The sequence below is a fragment of the Lolium perenne genome, chromosome 1 (genome assembly GCF_019359855.2).
Source record: "Lolium perenne isolate Kyuss_39 chromosome 1, Kyuss_2.0, whole genome shotgun sequence".
Taxonomy (NCBI): Eukaryota; Viridiplantae; Streptophyta; class Magnoliopsida; order Poales; family Poaceae; genus Lolium; species Lolium perenne.
This window is the reverse complement of record NC_067244.2, coordinates 91,712,840-91,732,168: the sequence shown is the minus strand read 5'-3', so window position 1 is coordinate 91,732,168 and position 19,329 is coordinate 91,712,840. Positions and strand designations below refer to the sequence as shown.

General features: G+C 46.6%; 1 protein-coding gene across 1 annotated transcript; it reads left to right on the top strand.

The window, feature by feature from the left end:
- Positions 1–1,341: 1,341 nt before the first annotated feature.
- On the top strand, positions 1,342–5,393 carry LOC139838625 (uncharacterized). The gene is made up of 3 exons (XM_071828629.1): positions 1,342–1,629; positions 1,717–1,932; positions 2,791–5,393. Exon 3 carries the CDS (start codon positions 4,433–4,435, stop codon positions 5,255–5,257), a length of 825 nt encoding a protein of 274 aa, XP_071684730.1. The 5' UTR covers positions 1,342–1,629; positions 1,717–1,932; positions 2,791–4,432; the 3' UTR covers positions 5,258–5,393.
- Positions 5,394–19,329: the final 13,936 nt, after the last annotated feature.

The following is a 19,329-nucleotide window of genomic DNA, read 5'->3' as shown; positions in this document are numbered from 1 at the left end:
GTTTGCAGCACCCCCATCATCCAATGAACGAGTGGCGGCCATTTGAGAACGTAATGTCTTATCAAATTTAGCAGTATCCACAACTTCATCATCATCAACTTCAGTCAAACCTTGAACAAGCTTACTCATTAGACCAGTGAGACCAGAAGCAAACTCACCCATCAATCTAGCAACCTTGTCTTTACGCTACATCAAAGAAGAACACAAAAAAATGAAGGGGAAAAATCATTTAAAAGAAGAGAGATACTAAAAAATGTAATGGTGCCATACAAAATTTAAAAACAAAACAATGAATAAAAAACTTATCACTGTATCATACATTTTTCGAGCAGTTAGGTGCAGTATTTGTTTCAACCCATCTTTCAAAGCTAGCTGCCCCTCCAAACAAGTTGAAATTTATAGCTGTTATCACCAGATTTTAACCAAGTCAGGAGGTGGGCCGTGATGGAGATGGGCTTAGAGAATATGCACGGAAAATATTCCTGAACCGGCCTTGTACAAGAGTTTGGGCTAGATTGCCCGTGTATCTGTAAATTATAGTAGGTTACGTGTCGGTTAGAATTAAGAGATAGAGTTTAGCTCGTACACGGTTGGGTTTATTCCCAAGTTAGAAAGTCTACGGACTATAAATATGTATCTAGGGTTATTGAGAAAGGATGACGATCATGTTCACAACAAACCAATCTAGGCGCATCGCCACCCCTTGTTTCGAGGGTTTCTTCCGGGTAAGCGCTCTTGCGATCTAGGCAGTATCTTGTTTATTCGTTGTTTATTTGTCGCTCGTACTGAAGCCTTTTTGATGGCGAGCAACACCATTATCATAGATATGTTAGGGTTAGCATTGGTACTTTCTTGATGTATTTGCTTAGTCATGCTACCCCTGGATATCTAGCTGCCCTTGCACCCATCGTAGGTGTAAGGGCAGCACCTTGCTTAGTCTTTATTTAGTAGATTCGATCTGTTACGGTTGTTCCTTGTTCTTGAAGGATTAGTTTGATATCCATATGGTTAGGCCTTGCTGTAACATCCCAAATTTTACAATTAAGGATGTTAATAGTTGCATCATATCATCATGGCATACTATTTTAAAATTTGCATATTTGGTTTCCAAATTATTACAAGATTATGCTTAAGTCTGAAATCTAATTAAATGATTTAGTTTCGCAGATTTTATCTAGTTTTTGTTTTACTCTTTTCAAATTGTAAAGCTCATATGAAAAGGAACGACCGGATCACACTTACCAAACGAAGCCACCATCCTCCGCGCGCACGCGCACGACCGCGTCGGCCAGATCGGCCAGCCAGGCAGCGGGAGGCCAGCTCCCTATCTTTTCTTTTCCTTTCTAGTTGTTTTCCTTCTCTTTCCTGCCAACGTGGACAGCGGGACCCACGTATCGTCTTCAACCTCCAGGTTGAGTTCGACAAGAATACGGGACGAACAAACCGACTAAAATCCCCAGAAAATCGCCCCGATTCCGTTCAAATCCGTGCCCCCTACTCCACGAAAACTCCTCCATATATACTCCCGCATCGGCCTCCCTCCGTTTTTCTAAAAATTACAAATCCTAGACCACCACAGAGCTCGTTCCAATCTCGCCGGAGTTCCACCGTTCTGAACTCGAAGACAAGGTTCCAGGACTCTCTGCCCCTCCCTTCTTTGTCTAAGCTTCGCAGATTGTTCGATCTCATCCTTCTAATCTTTTTCCCCTCACGCAGACCAAAAGAAACCAGCAAACGGGGACGCCGGAGCTTCGCCGGAGACGAAGTTCAGTTGGAACCACCGCTGTTCGGAACGAGGAGGGTCGCTGAAGCCGACGTGAACTGAATCATCTCGTCGAGCCGCACGTCAGCGTCATCTTCGTGGAGCCGGAGGCCGCCACAACAACGTCGCCGCACACGCCCAGTCGCCGCGTCCGTCTGGTCGTCGACCTGGTAATTAAGGCACGGCTCCCAGCATCGTTAGTAGGACATGCTATATACGTATCATTGAACTGATATCAGCCTACCATGCCATGCCACGTGCCCCTATTTTTCTTTTCTACCAGCGCACATGCGATAGTATAGATCGATCAGATCGGAAAACTGCTAGCTCATCTTAGATGTTAAGACTTCAAAAAATCGTAACTTTAAATCTGCAACTTCGTTTTAGATTTTGTTTGTTGCGTTGAATTCGTAATCAAATTCCCTATCCACTGATACTAATTTTGCAAATTATAGAATTTTTGAGTTTATCAGTTAAAAATTGAACTTAGTATATTAGCATGTTACTTTCCGTCGTTCACGTGTCGCCGAAGCCGAAGCCGAGCCAAGCTGAAGCCGAGCCGAGCTGCCAGCCGAAGTCAAGCCGAAGCTGAAGCCGAGGAGCGCCACAACCGTCAGATCAAGATCCGATGCTTCGGGACGTGCCACGTCCCTACGTAAAAACAACAAAATCTGAATACTTCCGAAAATCATAATTAAATAACCGTAACTCCGTTTTGATCGATTCTTTTTGCGTTAGTTTCAGAATTTTATTATCTACACCTTGAAGTTGGAATTTTCGAATTATAAGTAACTAATTATCACGTTGTAATATTGAATCTTAAACCTCAATTTGAACGTATAATATAAATCTTATTTAATTAATACATGTTGAAAATCAATGTTGGGATGTTCCCTGCATGTTAGACTTGATGCATAATATTTTGGTCGAATTTGAAGTATTTTATCATCATATCATAATTGCATGCATGCATATAGTGTGAAAGTTGCATTGGTTATTCATTGAATTATTTTTCACCTTTGCGATAGATTGTGGGGAGTGCGCGAGTGCTGCTGAGGAGGAATATTGTTTAGAGTGCTGTTTGGATCAAGGCAAGTTACACCTTTGTTCAAGTTGTCCCAAGTTTTCTACTATGCATGTCTTTTTCCTCAAATGATTAGTATGCATGTGTAGGATGTTTTGGTAGATTTTACTTGGTGGATATTTTGCAAGTCGCGTGCTATTTTGTAGATTGCCATGAGTAAAATTATACTTAGAAATATTTCCACTTGATCCCACCCATAGGAATGCCTAAATTTTTCTAAGTGCTATGCTTATGCTACGAAATATAAAAAGGGGTTTGAAACAAGAAAATTTTCTAAGTACTTGAGCTCTGGTTATGAGCGCAACTTTTCTCCCAAAATTCTTCTTCAAAATAAAACTAAGTTTTCTTCTGGGCGGAATGGTTTTGACGGGACAACGAGTGTGGAGATTGGTGGAGGACTGCCGCCCAGGATCAAAGAAGTCTGCCATGTTCCAGATGTCAGAAGCTTCCAGTGCAACCACAATACAATATGGGCTCTGTCTTCGCTAAGTACTTAGTGGGAAACCTCGCCTAGGTACCGCCATTGGGTGGAATTTTGGGCACGGGCGGATCCGGAAGGTGGAGGGGCTACTAAGGAAAAGCTTCGTCGTGACCTCGTCCTGGCCTTAATGAAGATGAAGAATTTTGGCAAAAAAGGCTTGGTTGTGAATTGTGGGTAAAGAGCGCAACCTCTTGAGAGTGTTAAACTGATCGATCAGCCGTGCCCACGGTAAAAGGACAATTTGAGCATCTGAAGGATGGAGCCTCTGAAGGATTTCCTCTCTCTTTTTCAAAGGAATTTTCAAAACCCTATGGCGTGTGTAATATCGTTCATATGTGGGTTTTTGGGCCTTGGTGTGTAATATCCAGGTGCTCGGGACTTGGTGTGTCATATCCAAGTGTTAGGTTGATTTGGACACTTGGTGTGTAATATCCATGTGATCCACTCGGCCAATTTTATTTATCAAAATTTTGCAAAGTAGGGTAAAAGATTTTCTCCCTTTACTAAGTAAAAATTGGCTTTACGCAAATAAACCTCAAGCCTCCTCTTGTCTGCCTGCATGTAGATTTAGTCAATTTTCTCCTTCTTGGTGTAATTTGCCATACATTCAAAGTATTGACCAAATGTATTTGGCTGCACTCATGTGCAGAATACGAAGGTTGAAGAAAGGTGCGCTAGGATCGCGGGTCTACACTCAATGAGCCTGTGGCGTTGATGGACTCATTTTATCTTAAGTTTTTTTGTTGCTTTTATTTGAGCTATTCTTGAGCTATGCAAAGTTGTAATAAATTAAACTCTGGATTTATTCGATTCGTGTAATAATGACATTGTGTTTTACATGGTATTTCATCGACTGTGAGTGCTAGCTTATGATCCAGGGACTAGAATGTTAATCACAGGGACTAAGGATCCTACCCGATCCAAGGTCATTACAGATGGTATCAGAACACATGTTGACTGTAGGACGTGACCCTAGGATTGGATAAAGACACTTCATAGAAATAGGACTTTCTATTTTGTTAAGTTATTCATGCACTTAATGTCTAGTAAATCTTTCCTTTCTTATTTTATTTTATGCCTCTAATCTCTACTCTCCAACTTGAAGATGACGAGCTTCGACTACACCACCGCTGAGGACTTCAAGGATATTCGCTTTGGAGCTTGCCTTCTTGACATCGTTGAAGAGCTGAAGCTACCTGTACCTTTGATCAAGGGAAGTCTTTTGAAGAGATTCAACAATGAAGGTTGTTGGGGAGTCAAGGCGGTTCAACATGGACGTGACACTGAGCCGAAGACCAATGACATTGTGATCAACCTTGTTAGCGACTCCATGGAGAAGGGCCTTAGCATTGTCATGCAGGAACTTATAGGGCGCCTATGCGGACGTCATTCGACGGAACTGAAGGGCCACTACTCCTTTCTCTTTGGAAGGCGCGACGAGAAAGGTGTTCCCATCGAGTTAAGTGAAGCGGGTAGAAAGGTTGTCAAGCGTCAACGACTTCACTTCCAGGACTTAGAGAATCACATCAATACCCTCGAGGAGGAAAGTTGTTTTGAGCTACTAAGGAATGATGAACTATGCGGTCAACTCAAGGAGAAAGACAAGAAGATACAAGAGCTAGAAGAGATTATCAAGGCCCAAGAAGAGGAATTCCAAGCGCATGACAAGAAGTTCCAGAACCAAGAGAAGAGAGTCCAAAAGAAGAATGAGATGCTTAGAAAGCAAAAGCAGGAGATTGAAAGTAATGAAGTAGAGTTCGAGGCCGATCACAATTTGATTGAGAAGTTGCGTGCTGAGAAGAGGGACTTGCAGGAGAAGAATGAAGAGTTGGCTAAGGAGCTCAAGGAGTACAAGGCAGGATTCTTAGAGGCAGGACTCACATTTGAGATAGTGGAAGAGGAAGTAGATGTAGACGAGGAAGCTAAATAGTTGACCACCATTATCTATCTTACCGTTTTATCTTCGCTTAGTTGTTGACCATACCAATCCCTTGTGGTATGGCAATAATAGTTCGATAAAAACCTTTTCACACTTTATATGGATGTTTTGTGTTTCTATGTTTGATGCATGCATAAGGGTAGATTTTATTCCTTAGCCTTCTATGTCTATATCTTACCTTTTTTTTTCCTAAACCTCAGATGCCGCCGAGACGTGAGCTCACTCCTGAAATTGCGCAACTCCTGAATACCCAGAATCAGCTGATCCAACTTCTGACCCAGAATATGCAAAACAACAACAATAACAACAACAACCCGCCTCAGCAGGATCGCCTGACTCGGTTCTTGAGGTTGAACCCTCCTACTTTTTCTAGTAGTACTGAGCCGATAGTGGCGGATGATTGGCTTCGCACAATCAACAAGAAGTTGAACACCATTCAAGCTGATGGAGCAGAAAGGGTGCGGTTTGCCGCACATCAACTTGAGGGATCCGCCGCTGAGTGGTGGGATAATTACCAAGTTACGTATCCTGATATAAATGCCATTACTTGGAACCAGTTTGAGGAAGCTTTCCGTACAGCCCATGTAGCAGCTGGAGCTATATCATTGAAGAGGCGCGAGTTTCGCGACTTGCGTCAAGGGGCACGCACTGTGTCTGAGTACGGGGACCTCTTCAATAGTTTGGCACGCTATGCTCCCGATGATGTGTCCACTGATGCAAAAAGGCGGGAAGAGTTCATGAGAGGACTTAATGATGAGATATCAATCCAGCTTGTCGCTATAAGATTCAACAACTATCAAGAGCTCGTTGACAAGGCCGTGATGGTGGAAGCCAAGCAGAAGAGCATAGAAAACCGTAAGAGGAAGTCTACATTCCACAAGCATAATAACTCTGCTCCGTACCAGAAGCAGCGTACTTCTTCCCCACCACCCCACCACCATAATGGGTCTTCTGCAAGTAGGCATAATGGCCACAACCATAATGGCCATCGTCATCACAATGGTAACAATCATAATGGCCATAAGCACCGTAATGGAAATGGGGGAAATGGCAACAATGGCAATCACCAAAAGGATATTAGTCAGGTCACATGCTTCAAGTGCCGCAAAACTGGACATTTTGCTAATGAATGTCCCGAGAGGCTGAAGATTGACAATGGCAATGGGAATGGAAATGGTAATGGCAAAAAACCAAATCTGTTCGTTAAGGCTACGCTGAACCATGTCTCCGTGGAAGAAGCTTATGAAGCACCAGACTCTGTGATTGGTAAGTTTAAGCTCAATTCCATTCCAGCAGTTGTTCTTTTTGATACTGGTGCATCACATTCATTCATATCAAGGGTATTCGTGGATAGAAGTAATATACCTATTGAAACCATTAATACACCCATTAGAATAAGCTCACCTGGAGGGGATTTGGTGTCAAAGTTTGGATGTCATGGGCTGAGCCTAAAGATTGGTGCATATAGTTTCCCCACTAGCCTAATCATCTTGGAATCCAAAGGTTTAGACATAATCTTGGGCATGGATTGGATGACCGCCTACGAGGGCATCATAGATTGTGCCAAGAGAGTAGTTACACTCACAACTCCAGAAAAGAAACGAATCCGATTCAAGTCAAACTTTGAACTTAAGGGGTCTATGGTGAATTCTCTTAAGGGGGTTAGCATAGAAGGTGTGCCTGTTGTACAAGAGTTTCCCGATGTTTTTCCTGAGGAGTTACCAGGAATGCCGCCTGACCGAGACATCGATTTTCTTATTGATTTGATGCCCGGTACTGGACCCATAGCCAAGAGACCCTATAAGATGGATGTGGAGGAATTGAAAGAACTTAAGAAGCAACTCAGGGAGCATTTAGATAAAGGTTTTATCCAACCAAGTTCATCTTCTTGGGGAGCACCCGTATTGTTTGTGGAGAAGGATAAAAGTAAGAGGTTAGTTGTGGATTATCGCTCGCTTAATGAGGTGACAATTAAGAACAAGTATCCTCTACCCAACATCAATGACCTATTCGACCAATTGAAGGGGGCGCGAGTATTCTCCAAAATTGATCTTCGATCAGGGTATTTTCAATTGAAAATTCGAGGACAAGACATACCCAAAACCGCCTTCACCACAAGGTACGGCTTGTATGAATATACTGTGATGTCGTTTGGTTTAACCAATGCCCCAGCGTATTTCATGACTATGATGAACAAGGTCTTCATGGAATACTTGGATAAGTTTGTAGTCGTATTCATAGATGATATACTCATCTACTCCAAGGATGAGGCGGAGCATGAGAAGCATCTACGCTTAATCATGGAGAAGCTTAGAGAACACAAGTTGTATGCCAAGTTCAGCAAGTGTGAGTTCTGGTTAAATGAAGTTGGGTTCCTTGGTCACATAGTGTCAGCAAATGGAGTTGTCGTGGATCCAAGTAAAGTAGCATCCGTGACAGAATGGGAGTCACCTAAGAATGTGGGTGAAATCCGGAGTTTCTTAGGACTTGCAGGGTATTATCGAAGGTTCATCGAGAACTTTTCCAAGATAGCAAAGCCCATGACTGAGTTGTTGAAGAAGGAAAAGAAGTTTGCTTGGACCGATGCGTGCGAAGCTAGTTTTCAAGAGTTGAAGCAACGATTAGTGTCCGCACCAGTTCTGTGTCTACCAGACATTCAGAAGGATTTCCAAGTCTATTGTGACGCTTCTCGTCAAGGACTTGGTTGTGTGCTAATGCAAGAAGGAAAGGTAGTATCATATGCCTCACGTCAACTGAAAAATCATGAAAGGAATTATCCTACACATGACTTAGAATTAGCGTCTGTTGTGCATGCACTTAAAGTATGGAGGCATTATCTCATGGGAAAGCATTGTGATGTGTTCACGGATCACAAGAGTCTGAAATATATATTCACACAGAAGGAGCTGAATATGAGGCAAAGGAGATGGTTAGAACTTATAAAGGATTATGACTTGAGTTTGCAATACCATCCTGGAAAGGCTAATGTTGTAGCTGATGCCTTAAGCCGTAAGGCCTATGTAAATGGACTCACGGCTGGAGAATTGCCAGGGGACTTGTGTAAACAATTTAAAGATCTTAGATTGGAGATAGTTCCAGAAGGATATTTAGCATCGATGGAGGTAAAGCCTACATTGCTAGACAGGATTAGAGAATCCCAAAAGGAAGACAAGGAAATGGATGAAATAAGAATAAACATGAGTAAAGGCAAGGCAAAAGGATTTCATGAGGATGAACATGGAACACTATGGTTTGAAAAGCGCTTGTGTGTGCCCAATGACCCTGAAATTAGGAAGTTAATCTTCCAGGAGGCTCACGACTCGCCATACTCGATACATCCGGGTAACACAAAAATGTACATGGATGTGAAGGAAAGGTTTTGGTGGAGTAACCTGAAGAGAGAGATCGCTGAGTATATCGCCTTATGCGATGTGTGCAACAGAGTCAAAGCAGAACATCAAAAACCAGCAGGATTGTTACAACCGTTGCCTGTACCTGATTGGAAATGGGACAAGATAGGTATGGATTTTATCACAGGATTACCCAAGACTCGATCTGGATATGATTCTATATGGGTAGTGGTTGATCATTTAACAAAGGTGGCTCATTTCATACCTGTGAAAACCACATACACCAGCGCTAAGTTAGCTAAGATCTATATGTCCAGAATTGTATGCTTACATGGAGTTCCTAAAGGTATTGTTTCAGATAGAGGTACTGATGAGGTCTAAGACCCCGTGTGTGGCCCGATCTCGCGGATTGACTTCGAAACCAAGGGGAGAGATGGGAGAACGCGAGGAACACGAAGAACACGACGAACACGAGGAACTCCGAGACTCACGCACGCACACCAACCCGATACACCCGATGCTTACCTCCGTGGCTCGATGGACCACGCCAATAGAATCTCCGAGGAAGAGGCACGTGGCAGAATTCCCGGAGAGAGATTGGGGTTGGAGAGGAAGAGCTTGGTGAGGGAGAGAGAGTAACTAGTACTAGAATCTCACTCAACAAGATCAAAGTCAACAACCAAGGTGCCTTGATTACAGAGGGATGATACCCAAGGGAGACTAAGCTCAAAGGTAGGTTTGAGTTCAAAACAAGTCTAAGGGGTAAGGAAGGGGTCCAGGCTACTTATATAGGCATACATGGCCAGCAAGGGCGAACAGGTACGCGAATGGATAACTTAAGGCAGTTTGGTGGGTCATTCCCGTCAGATCTGGTTTGGATCCGGTCTGACCGGGCCTATGACCGGGCTGTCCGGTCCTGGGTCCGGTCGACCGGGCGCAAACCGGGAATCTGCGAAGTTTCCGGTCTTCGTCCGGTACGAGGGAGCTGCGCCGGTTGGCGCCCGGTTGACCGGGCCTGTGACCGGGGCGTCCGGTTGTGGGTCCGGTCTGACCGGGTCCTGGACCGGCCAGCGTCCGTCTCTTCCTTGGAGCGCTTCGAGCGACGGCGGCTTCAGCTTCATGATCATCTCCATGTTCAGCTGCTCTTCTCCTTCCCTTGACCTTGCACCGTGGGAGTTCCTTCTCTCTTGGTCCTTGTCGATGTCGGCACCTATGGACACCATGATGATAGGCATGAGGTAGCATACCATTCAAGTTGGTGTTGAGGTCAACCATAGAGAGGAAAGAGTTCACCTTGACATATATGGCGGGGGTTTGTGTTGTTGGTCCACTTGGGGGACTCCTTGGCCATGGTGTGGCGTCGACGATAGGCGGGGCTACATCATCTCCCCCCCCCCCCCCTTGGGGAAGAGTCGTCCTCGACTCTTGTTCCTCCTCACCGACGGTGTAGTCCATGACGGTTGTCCCATGTTGTGGTAGAGGGATAAAGTCGCGGTCGAAGAAGAGCTTGGGGAAAAACAACTTGCGAATGGAAAGCTTGTGGAGGCCAATTTGGTTATCGGCGAACAAGAGGCTCTCAATGAAATACGAAGCATCAAGTCGTTTTTCCAAGAGGCATTTGGCAAAAATGGGAACCAAAAGAGTGTCGATGTATCCAAAATTTGGTAGGGAAAAACTTTGTGCATGTAAATGTTTGGTTTGTAAAGTGTCAAAAATGTGATGTGTAGCATTGTCCCACACAAATGGAACAATCAAAAGGCAAGTATCGGCGGCAAAATTTTGGGCAAAATTGTTATGTGCAATGGCAAAGAGATGGAAACTTCTAGCTTGGGAAAGTATGGTTGGCATGAGCCAAGTATGGGTATCCTCAAGTGTCAAAGAATCCATTTCAATTGCCAAAGATGAAATGAGAAATCCAAAGAAGAGCAACTTTATGAGTGACATGTGGCACAAGATGCATAAGGTGTCTCTCACATCTATGACATGGTCCTTGAGATTCTCGGAGTGTATGATGATAATATCAAGACATACAACACCCATTGTGCCAACAAGATGTGTCAAGATATGTTGCATAAGAGGCAAAAGAGGTGACGAGGCATTGGTCCAAACCGGAAGCTCGACAAGACAAGCCGGAAACACACGAGGGCGAAGGCGTTTGGGAACATACCCTTTGGCGTGAATCCCATGGGTTGGATCATGTATCTCGTCCTTGTTGGGGTAGCTCTCAATTGCGCGTTTCGTGAGCTCATGCTCCGTAGCGGTGGAAGTTGTCATTCGGGTACCTATACACACAATAGAGAGAACAAAAAGCGTGTGTGCATGGTAAAGGAACACATCATCCATCATGATGTTCCATGACTTGTGCACATCACCATTAGTGTCAATCAAGATAGTATGAAATGCATGGCGATGGTGCATATGGCAAGAAGGTGCATTCATGGCATGTGGTAACTCATGATCATCAAAAAGTGAGAAGGCTATGGGGGCCATCTCGTGTACAATGAAATAAGCATTCTTGCATACCAAACATAAGAAAGAGCAATTGTTCACAATCTTGGATGCAAGGATCATGGAATGGTGTAAACATTTGGGGCAAAGCATGCGGAAGCTAATGTCATCCTTATCATTATCATTGCAAGCAATACATGGGAAAGAGCAAGTGGTCGACATATTGCAAGCAATGGTAGAAAAATTGAAGCTCTCATAGCATGGCATGGTCATGGTATCACAAACATTCACTTCCACATGATCAACAATGTTAACAAGCAAAGTATCGCATGGGAAAATAAAAGTAGCATGTGAAGTAGCAAATGGATCATCGAGATCATGCATGCACTCCAAAGGCATCATGTCCACTAGTGGTATCATGGCATCATCAACACCTATGTTGTTACCTTTGTAGGCCGACTCATTTGAGGTAGGTGTTGTGGAAGTAGGAGGATCCATGTGGTCGACATGTCCGTCTTGAAGCAAGCATGGTGAGATATCATCATCTTCATGCACCATGTACATCGTCTCCATGAGCGGGAACTCGTCCTCCGTGGAACCTAGTGCAACATAAGAAGACACAAACGAGGGAGAGGTTAATGTGTTAGCAAATGTGATGTCCTCCATGGACCTATCATCTACCTCTCTCAACTCACTTTGTGTATCACTCATGTCCTCCAAACGGAAGCACTCAAACTCACATATGGGGTGGGAGTCACTCAACTCACTATCACTCTCACTCAAGTGGGCTAGGTGGCTCTCATGCTCACATGGGATTGGTACCAACTCATCGATCAAGCATGTAGGAGTAGGCTCGACTTTCTCATCTCCATGCGCCTCCTTGGTTGAAGGGAAATTCCCATGCTCAACCATCTCAACTCCATCGCCTCCCAAGTCGTCCTCCATCGGTGGCGCCGTAGTGACGTGGAGAGCTAGGCTCGGATCCACATCATCCTTGTGATGGCCTTGTAGTTCTTCATCTTGAAGTGTGGGCGCAATAGGCATCTTGGGGACTTGTGCTTGTATCTTGTCGAAGTAGAGCATCTTGGCACTTGGCGTTGTGCATTGCCATGCCACGTGACCCTTGGCCTTGCACACCTCACATAGGAGATTGGGACATTCCCGCGGAGGATGGCCTTGTTGCTTGCACTTGTAGCATCGGAGTCCATAGGCATGTGACGAGGTAGGGGCCATTGTGGTGGTGGCACAAGAGGGAGAAGTCGCCTTATGAGGAAGGTCTTCTTGATGTTCCCTCTCCATCCTTGGAGTGGTAGACACCCTACGATGGTGTTTGTCGCCTTCATGTCGCGGCTCTCGTCTTCGTGCATCATCACCATGGCTTGAGTGGTGTCGTCGAAGACTCGTGGAAGATGTTGGTCGATGGCGATCATGAAGTGGCTTGTTGCGGCGAAGCTCATGTGGTGACGTATGTCGATGACGGTCCTTGCCATGCCGAGATGATGGCTCATGCGACTTGGCATGTTGCTTGCGGCGCCTTGTGGAGCTTGGAGAAGAGTGTCGATGACGATCATGTTGAGGACGCTCTTGATGCTCCATATGATGTCCTTGATGTCGATGATCTTGTGCATAAGCACTCTCATGGTGGTGCCTTGTGGAGCTCGAAGAAGTGTGTCGATGACGCTCATGATGGGGACGCTCTTGATGATCCATATGATGGTGCCATCGTGGAGGTCCTCTATCTTCATATGTAGCTCCATTGGCCAAGTAGGTGTACGTGGGAGCATCGTCTTTGCTCATCGTGGAGCGTAGGTGAGGCTCCGCCATGGTGTCGATGTCGTACTCGTGGCGTTGCTCCACCATGTCGTCCATGAGTGGTGAGCCATTGTTGATGTATAGCTCGTCGATGTCGTTCTCAAGGTGGTGCTCCACCATGTCGTCCATGCTTGAGGAGCCATTGTCGATGTAGAGCTCCTCGATGTCGGTCATGTCGGTGATGCTCGCGGAGCCATAGTCGGTTTCGAGCTCCCCATGTTCCTCCACATCCGCGGTGCTTGAAGAGGAATCCTCCTCGAAGTGCTCCGTGTACTCCTCCGTATATTCTTCGTCGCTATACATGTTAGCATGACAAGATCTATATGGTGTATGTTAGTGGAAGGAGACTACCCCGCACTCTTACCAAGGTAAGATAGTATTGAGGCAATCAACCAAGCCAAAAGCAAGATCAAGTGTATCGGGGACACACACAAAACCACACGCAAAAGCTAGCAAATATGGTGTTAGGCGAGTGTTGTGGAAAGCCAAAAGACAAATCCAAGATCGAGTATGTTGTTAAAAGTGGGTAAGGTCCAAAAATCCAAATGTCAAAGCGATGATCACTATAAACACGGAAAAGATATGGAACGCACACACGAGATGAACGGGGTTAGTGCGACCAAGGAATGAGCGGAAAAGTGTAAGAAGCCCTTAAGCAAGGGTGCTCGGTGCCGCACTAACACAAGAAGAGATCAAAGCTTTGGTTGCAAACGAAGAGACAACAAGATTCACACGCGGCCTCTCTTCTCCTATCTCTCTTTGCTTAAAAGCTTTTTTCTCTTTTGTATATGGTGGCACTTGCACTCGTTTGTATCTTTGGTGGCACGTGGACACTTTTGTATGTATGGGCGTATGGATGTATGGATGTATGGATGTATGGTGCTACTCGCACTCTTTTTGTGTTTTTGGGGCTTTTTCACGCACTATGTTAGCGTTAGCCTCGCTTTTGCTATCTTGCCACACGAGTGTTTGCTTGGATGCCTTACTCAACGCGACACACACACCTCACAATGCGGGGCCACGTGCAATGTCTCGCAACACTAGACAAGCAATGCTCGATGGGATAGATCGCAAAAGGAAGAGGGGTTACAAGGTGAAAGCTGCAAGTTATACCTGCGATGGTGGTGGTGGTGGTGGTGGAGATCGCCGGAAGTCGAGCTCGAAGGAGGGCGCGAAGATGCGCCCGGTCTGGGGCCCGGTTGGACCGGATCCTGGACCGGCCTGTCCGGTTGCCGCCCGGTCGACCGGGTTATGGGCTGGCTCAGCCGGTCGTGGATCCGGTTGACCGGGTTCGCAACCGGGTTTCACGATTTGGAGCTTTCTCTCTCCTGTTCTTCCCCAAACCAAATCCAAAAGAGCAAATCGACGGGAAAACGATGGAATTGGAGGCTCAAAGTTGGGGAAATAGTAGATCAAGCACAACAACACCAGATCCACGGACCAAAACCACTCAAAACGCAACCAAATCACAGATCGGTCAAGAGGCAAATTGGGGCTATTTTTGGGGATTTTTTGGAAAATTTTCTACGAACGAAATCGGGTGGGTGGAAGGTCAAATCCGCGGTAACCAAGAGCTGCTGATACCATATGATGAGGTCTAAGACCCCGTGTGTGGCCCGATCTCGCGGATTGACTTCGAAACCAAGGGGAGAGATGGGAGAACGCGAGGAACACGAAGAACACGACGAACACGAGGAAATCTGATGAGGTCTAAGACCCCGTGTGTGGCCCGATCTCGCGGATTGACTTCGAAACCAAGGGGGAAGATGGGAAAACGCGAGGAACACGAAGAACACGGCGATGAACACGAGGAACTCCGAGACTCACGCACACACACACCCCGATACACCCGATGCTTACCTCCGTGGCTCGATGGACCACGCCAATAGAATCTCCGAGGAAGAGACACGCGGTAGAATTCCCCGGGGAGAGATTGGGATTGGAGAAGAAGAGCTTGGTGAGGGAGAGAGAGTATCTTGTACTAGAATCTCACTCAACAAGTTCCAAATCAACAACCAAGGTGCCTTGATTACAGAGGGATGATACCCAAGGGAGACTAAGCTCAAATTTAGGTTTGAGTTCAAAACAAGTCTAACCCTAATCTGGAGGAAGGGGTGAGGTACTTATAGGTCCAGATTCGTACAGGGGTAAAATCGGCACTACATAAATTATCCTGGTCCATAGATGCGAAATCAACGGCTGAGATGAAGTCAACAGGGGCTTGGCCGGCAGTGCCGGTGATGGTTGGCCGGCAGTGCGGTGGGGCCGGCAAAGGCCGCTGGTCCGAGGCCGGCCGCCGCTGGTCGCGTCTCGTAGCTGGAGGCCGGCAGCGATGCCGGTGTCCTGAGGCCGGCAGTGCCGGTGCGAGCAGGCCGGCAGTGCCGGTGGTTTGAGGCCGGCAGTGCCGGGGTGAGCAGGCCGGCAGTGCCGGTGCCTGGAGGCCGGCAGTGCCGGCCCTGAGGGGAGTCCTTCGGCGGCCACTCTTCTCCTCCTCCTTCCTTGTCCATCTTCGGGTCTGCTGCGACGTCCTTCTCTCGAGGTTTATATCTGATAACACAAAGCATATCGGCCTGAGGTAGCAGTCCGTCCAATGGGGTATCAAGATCAAGGGTAATGAGGAGTGAGTTCACCTTATCATGTAGCGCTTTGACTCGGGCTCGTGTCATCGGTCCACTTGGGGGACTTGTTGGTCTTGGTGTAGCGACGTCGGTGACCGGGGCTACATCATCTCCCCCCCCTTGGGAAAGAGTCGTCCTCGACTCTTGCACTTCCTCATCTCCATGATAGGGTGACAAATCCGAGACGTTGAACGTGTTGCTCACCAAGTACTTGGATGTTGGTATGTCGATGACGTAAGCGTTGTCGTTGATGCGTTTGAGGACCTTGAAGGGGCCATCTCCTCTTGGCTTGAGCTTGGAGTTGCGCTCATGGGGGAACCGTTCCTTCCGGAGGTGGATCCAAACGAGGTCTCCTTCTTCGAATATCCTTGCCTTCTTCTTGGCGTTGATGTGGTTGGCTTGACGAAGAATATGTGCTTGTATGGTTGCCCTTGTCTCTTCATGTAGTTTCTTGACGGCGGTGGCGCGCTTGTCGAAGTCCATGTTGATGCGCTCGTGGAGGGGAAGCGGAAGTATGTCGAGTGCCGTGTAAGGTTCGAAGCCGTAGACGACCATGAAGGGGCTCCTTGATGTAGTCTTGTGCTTGGCGCGGTTGTAGGCGAACTCGGCGTGAGGGAGGCACTCCTCCCATGACCTCAAGTTTTTCTTCACGAGGACCCGTAGGAGGGTGGAGAGGCTTCGATTGACCACTTCCGTTTGGCCGTCCGTTTGCGGGTGCGATGATGATGAGAACAAGAGCTTGACTCCAAACTTCGCCATGATCGACTTCCAAAGATAGCTCATGAACTTGACGTCTCGATCCGACACAATGCTTTGCGGTACTCCATGTAGGCGGACGATTTCCCTGAAAAACAATGAAGCAATGTGTGAAGCATCGTCGCTCTTATGGCAAGGTATGAAATGAGCCATCTTAGAGAATCTATCCACTACAACAAATATGGAATCATGACCATGCTTAGTGTGAGGCAAGCCTAGAACGAAATCCATGCTAATATCGGTCCATGGTGCATAAGGAATAGGCAATGGTATGTAGAGACCATAAGGGTTGGAGGTAGACTTAGCTTGTAAGCATGTTGTGCACCGACGGCAAAGGCGCTCCACATCTCGCTTCATCTTTGGCCAATAGTAGTGGGTTGAGAGCATGGCATATGTCTTGTCACGGCCAAAGTGGCCCATAAGACCTCCCCCATGAGACTCTTGCAAAAGCAATTTTCGAAGCGAAGACTCGGGAATGCAAATCTTGTTAGCTTTGAACAAATAGCCATCATGCAAATAGAAATCATCCACTCCTCGCTCAACGGAGCACTTATCAAAAATGGGAGCAAAGAAAGAATCGGAAGGATAGAGTTCTTTGATCTCTTCAAGTCCCAAAACATGAAAATCCAAACGAGTTAGCAAAAGGGTGTTTTTGCGGGAAAGAGCATCCGCCACAACATTGTCCTTGCCCTTCTTGTATTTGATCACATATGGGAAGGACTCAATGAACTCGACCCATTTTGCATGTCGTTTGTTCAAGTTGTGTTGGCTTTTCAAATATTTTAAGGACTCATGGTCGGAATGAATGATAAACTCTTTTGGCCAAAGATAGTGTTGCCAAACTTCAAGAACGCGAACCAAAGCGTAGAGCTCCTTGTCATATATAGGATAGTTGAGGCGTGCGCCATCCAACTTCTCACTATAGTATGCCACGGGTTTGCCCTCTTGCATAAGCACACCACCAATACCAAGCCCACTTGCGTCACACTCAATCTCAAAAGTTTTTGCAAAATTTGGAAGAACAAGAAGTGGAGCTTCGGTAAGGCGTTTCTTCAACTCATCAAAAGCATTTTGTTGGGCCTTGCCCCAAACAAATGGAACATTCTTTTTGGTAAGTTCATTCAAAGGACACGCAATGGTGCTAAAGTCTTTGACAAAGCGGCGGTAAAACCCGGCAAGTCCATGGAAGCTTCGGACTTGGCCAACATTTGTAGGGGTAGGCCAATTATGGATGGCCTCCACCTTGGAAGAATCAACTTCAATCCCATTAGCGGAAACCACAAAACCAAGAAAAACCAATTTGTTTTGAGCAAATGTGCACTTGGGGAGGTTAGCATAAAGCTTTTCATGGCGCAAGATGCACAAGACTTCTCTCACATGTTGCACATGGTCCTCGAGGTTTTTGCTATAAATAAGAATATCATCGAAGTAGACAACCACGCTCTTGCCAATGAGAGGACGCAAGATGTGATTCATGAGGCGCATGAAAGTAGATGGTGCATTGGAAAGACCAAAAGGCATAACGAGCCATTCATAGAGACCAAGTTTGGTCTTGAATGCCGTTTTCCATTCATCACCAATAGCCATGCGGATTTGATGGTAACCACTACGCAAATCGACTTTGGAGAAAATTGTGGCACCACTAAGTTCATCAAGCATGTCATCTAAACGCGGAATGGGATGGCGGTAACGGACGGTAATGGCATTGATGGGGCGACAATCCATACACATCCGTTGCGTCTCATCCGGTTTAGGCACAAGAATCACGGGAACCGCACAAGGGCTAAGGCTTTCTCGGACGTACCCTTTTGCGAGGAGATCTTGAATTTGGCGGTTGATCTCCTTGGTCTCTTCGGGGTTTGTGCGGTAGGCGGCACGGTTTGGGAGCGGAGCGCCGGGTATGAGGTCGATGCGGTGTTCTATGCCACGGATTGGTGGTAGTCCATGAGGAAGCTCGTCGGGGAAGACGTCTCGAAATTCCTGCAAAAGAGACAACAAAGGCGGAGGAATGTTGGTTAAGTCGTTAGTCTCCGACGCGGGTCCCTTGCATATGAGCACATAGTGCAATATGGTGGATGGGTTCTCTTAGAGCTCTCTCCACTCACTCTTGGTGGCTAGAAGGACACTCTTGGGCTCACTCATGTATGGCTTGTGGCGCTCACTCTCTTTGTGGTGGGTCGCTCCCTCTCCTCTCATCTCACTATGGTGGGTGCGGAGTTGTGCCCTCGCTAAAGCCTTCGCATTATCCGCGATGATTTGGCTAGGAGTCATCGGGCGCAACTCGAACTTCTTATCGTTGACCTTGAAGGTGTATGTGTTGGAGAGTCCATCATGTATAGCCTTCTTGTCATATTGCCAAGGGTGGCCAAGCAACATGTGGCACACCGTCATGGGTACCACGTCACACTCGATGGTGTCCTCATAAGGGCCGATCTTGAAGTTGACGGTGACGGTATGTTGTATCTTGACGTTGCCCTTGTCACTCAACCATTGGATATGGTAGGGGTGAGGATGCTTGCGGAGAGTGAGGTGGAGCTTCTCACACAACTCGGTGCTCGCAAGGTTATGGCAACTTCCACCATCGATGATGACCTTGATAGACTTGCCACCAATTCCGGCACGGGTTTGGAAGATGTTGCACCGTTGTTCTTCCATATCATGAGGTTGTGTGGTTAGCACCCTTGTGACCACAAGTGAGGGACTTGGGTCATGTTCACATAAGAGAGGATCTTCTCCACTTTCTTGCTCATAAGCTTCTTCACTTGCCACGGCGGCTTGCACAAGGGCTTCATATTCATCCTCATCAAGAGTCTCGATGTCACCATTCTCCATAGTGATCATGACCTTGGTGTTCTTGCACTCAAACGATTTGTGACCTTGGGTGCCACACTTGAAGCAAGTGACACTAGAGGGTCCCGTGGATGCCTTAGAGGAGGCGGTGGAGGAGACCGTTTGCTTCATGCGACTTTGGATAGTCGGTTTCTTGGAAGGTGTAGAGGAGGCTTCGGCCTTGGCACTTGTAGCATAAGGAGTTGATGAAGTAGGAGGGGTCGATGTAGCGAGCTTGGAGGAGAAATAG

Bases quoted from the DNA above. Each gene is read 5' to 3' on its own strand.
- LOC139838625 (XM_071828629.1), top strand. From the start codon at position 4,433: ATGACGAGCTTCGACTACACCACCGCTGAGGACTTCAAGGATATTCGC.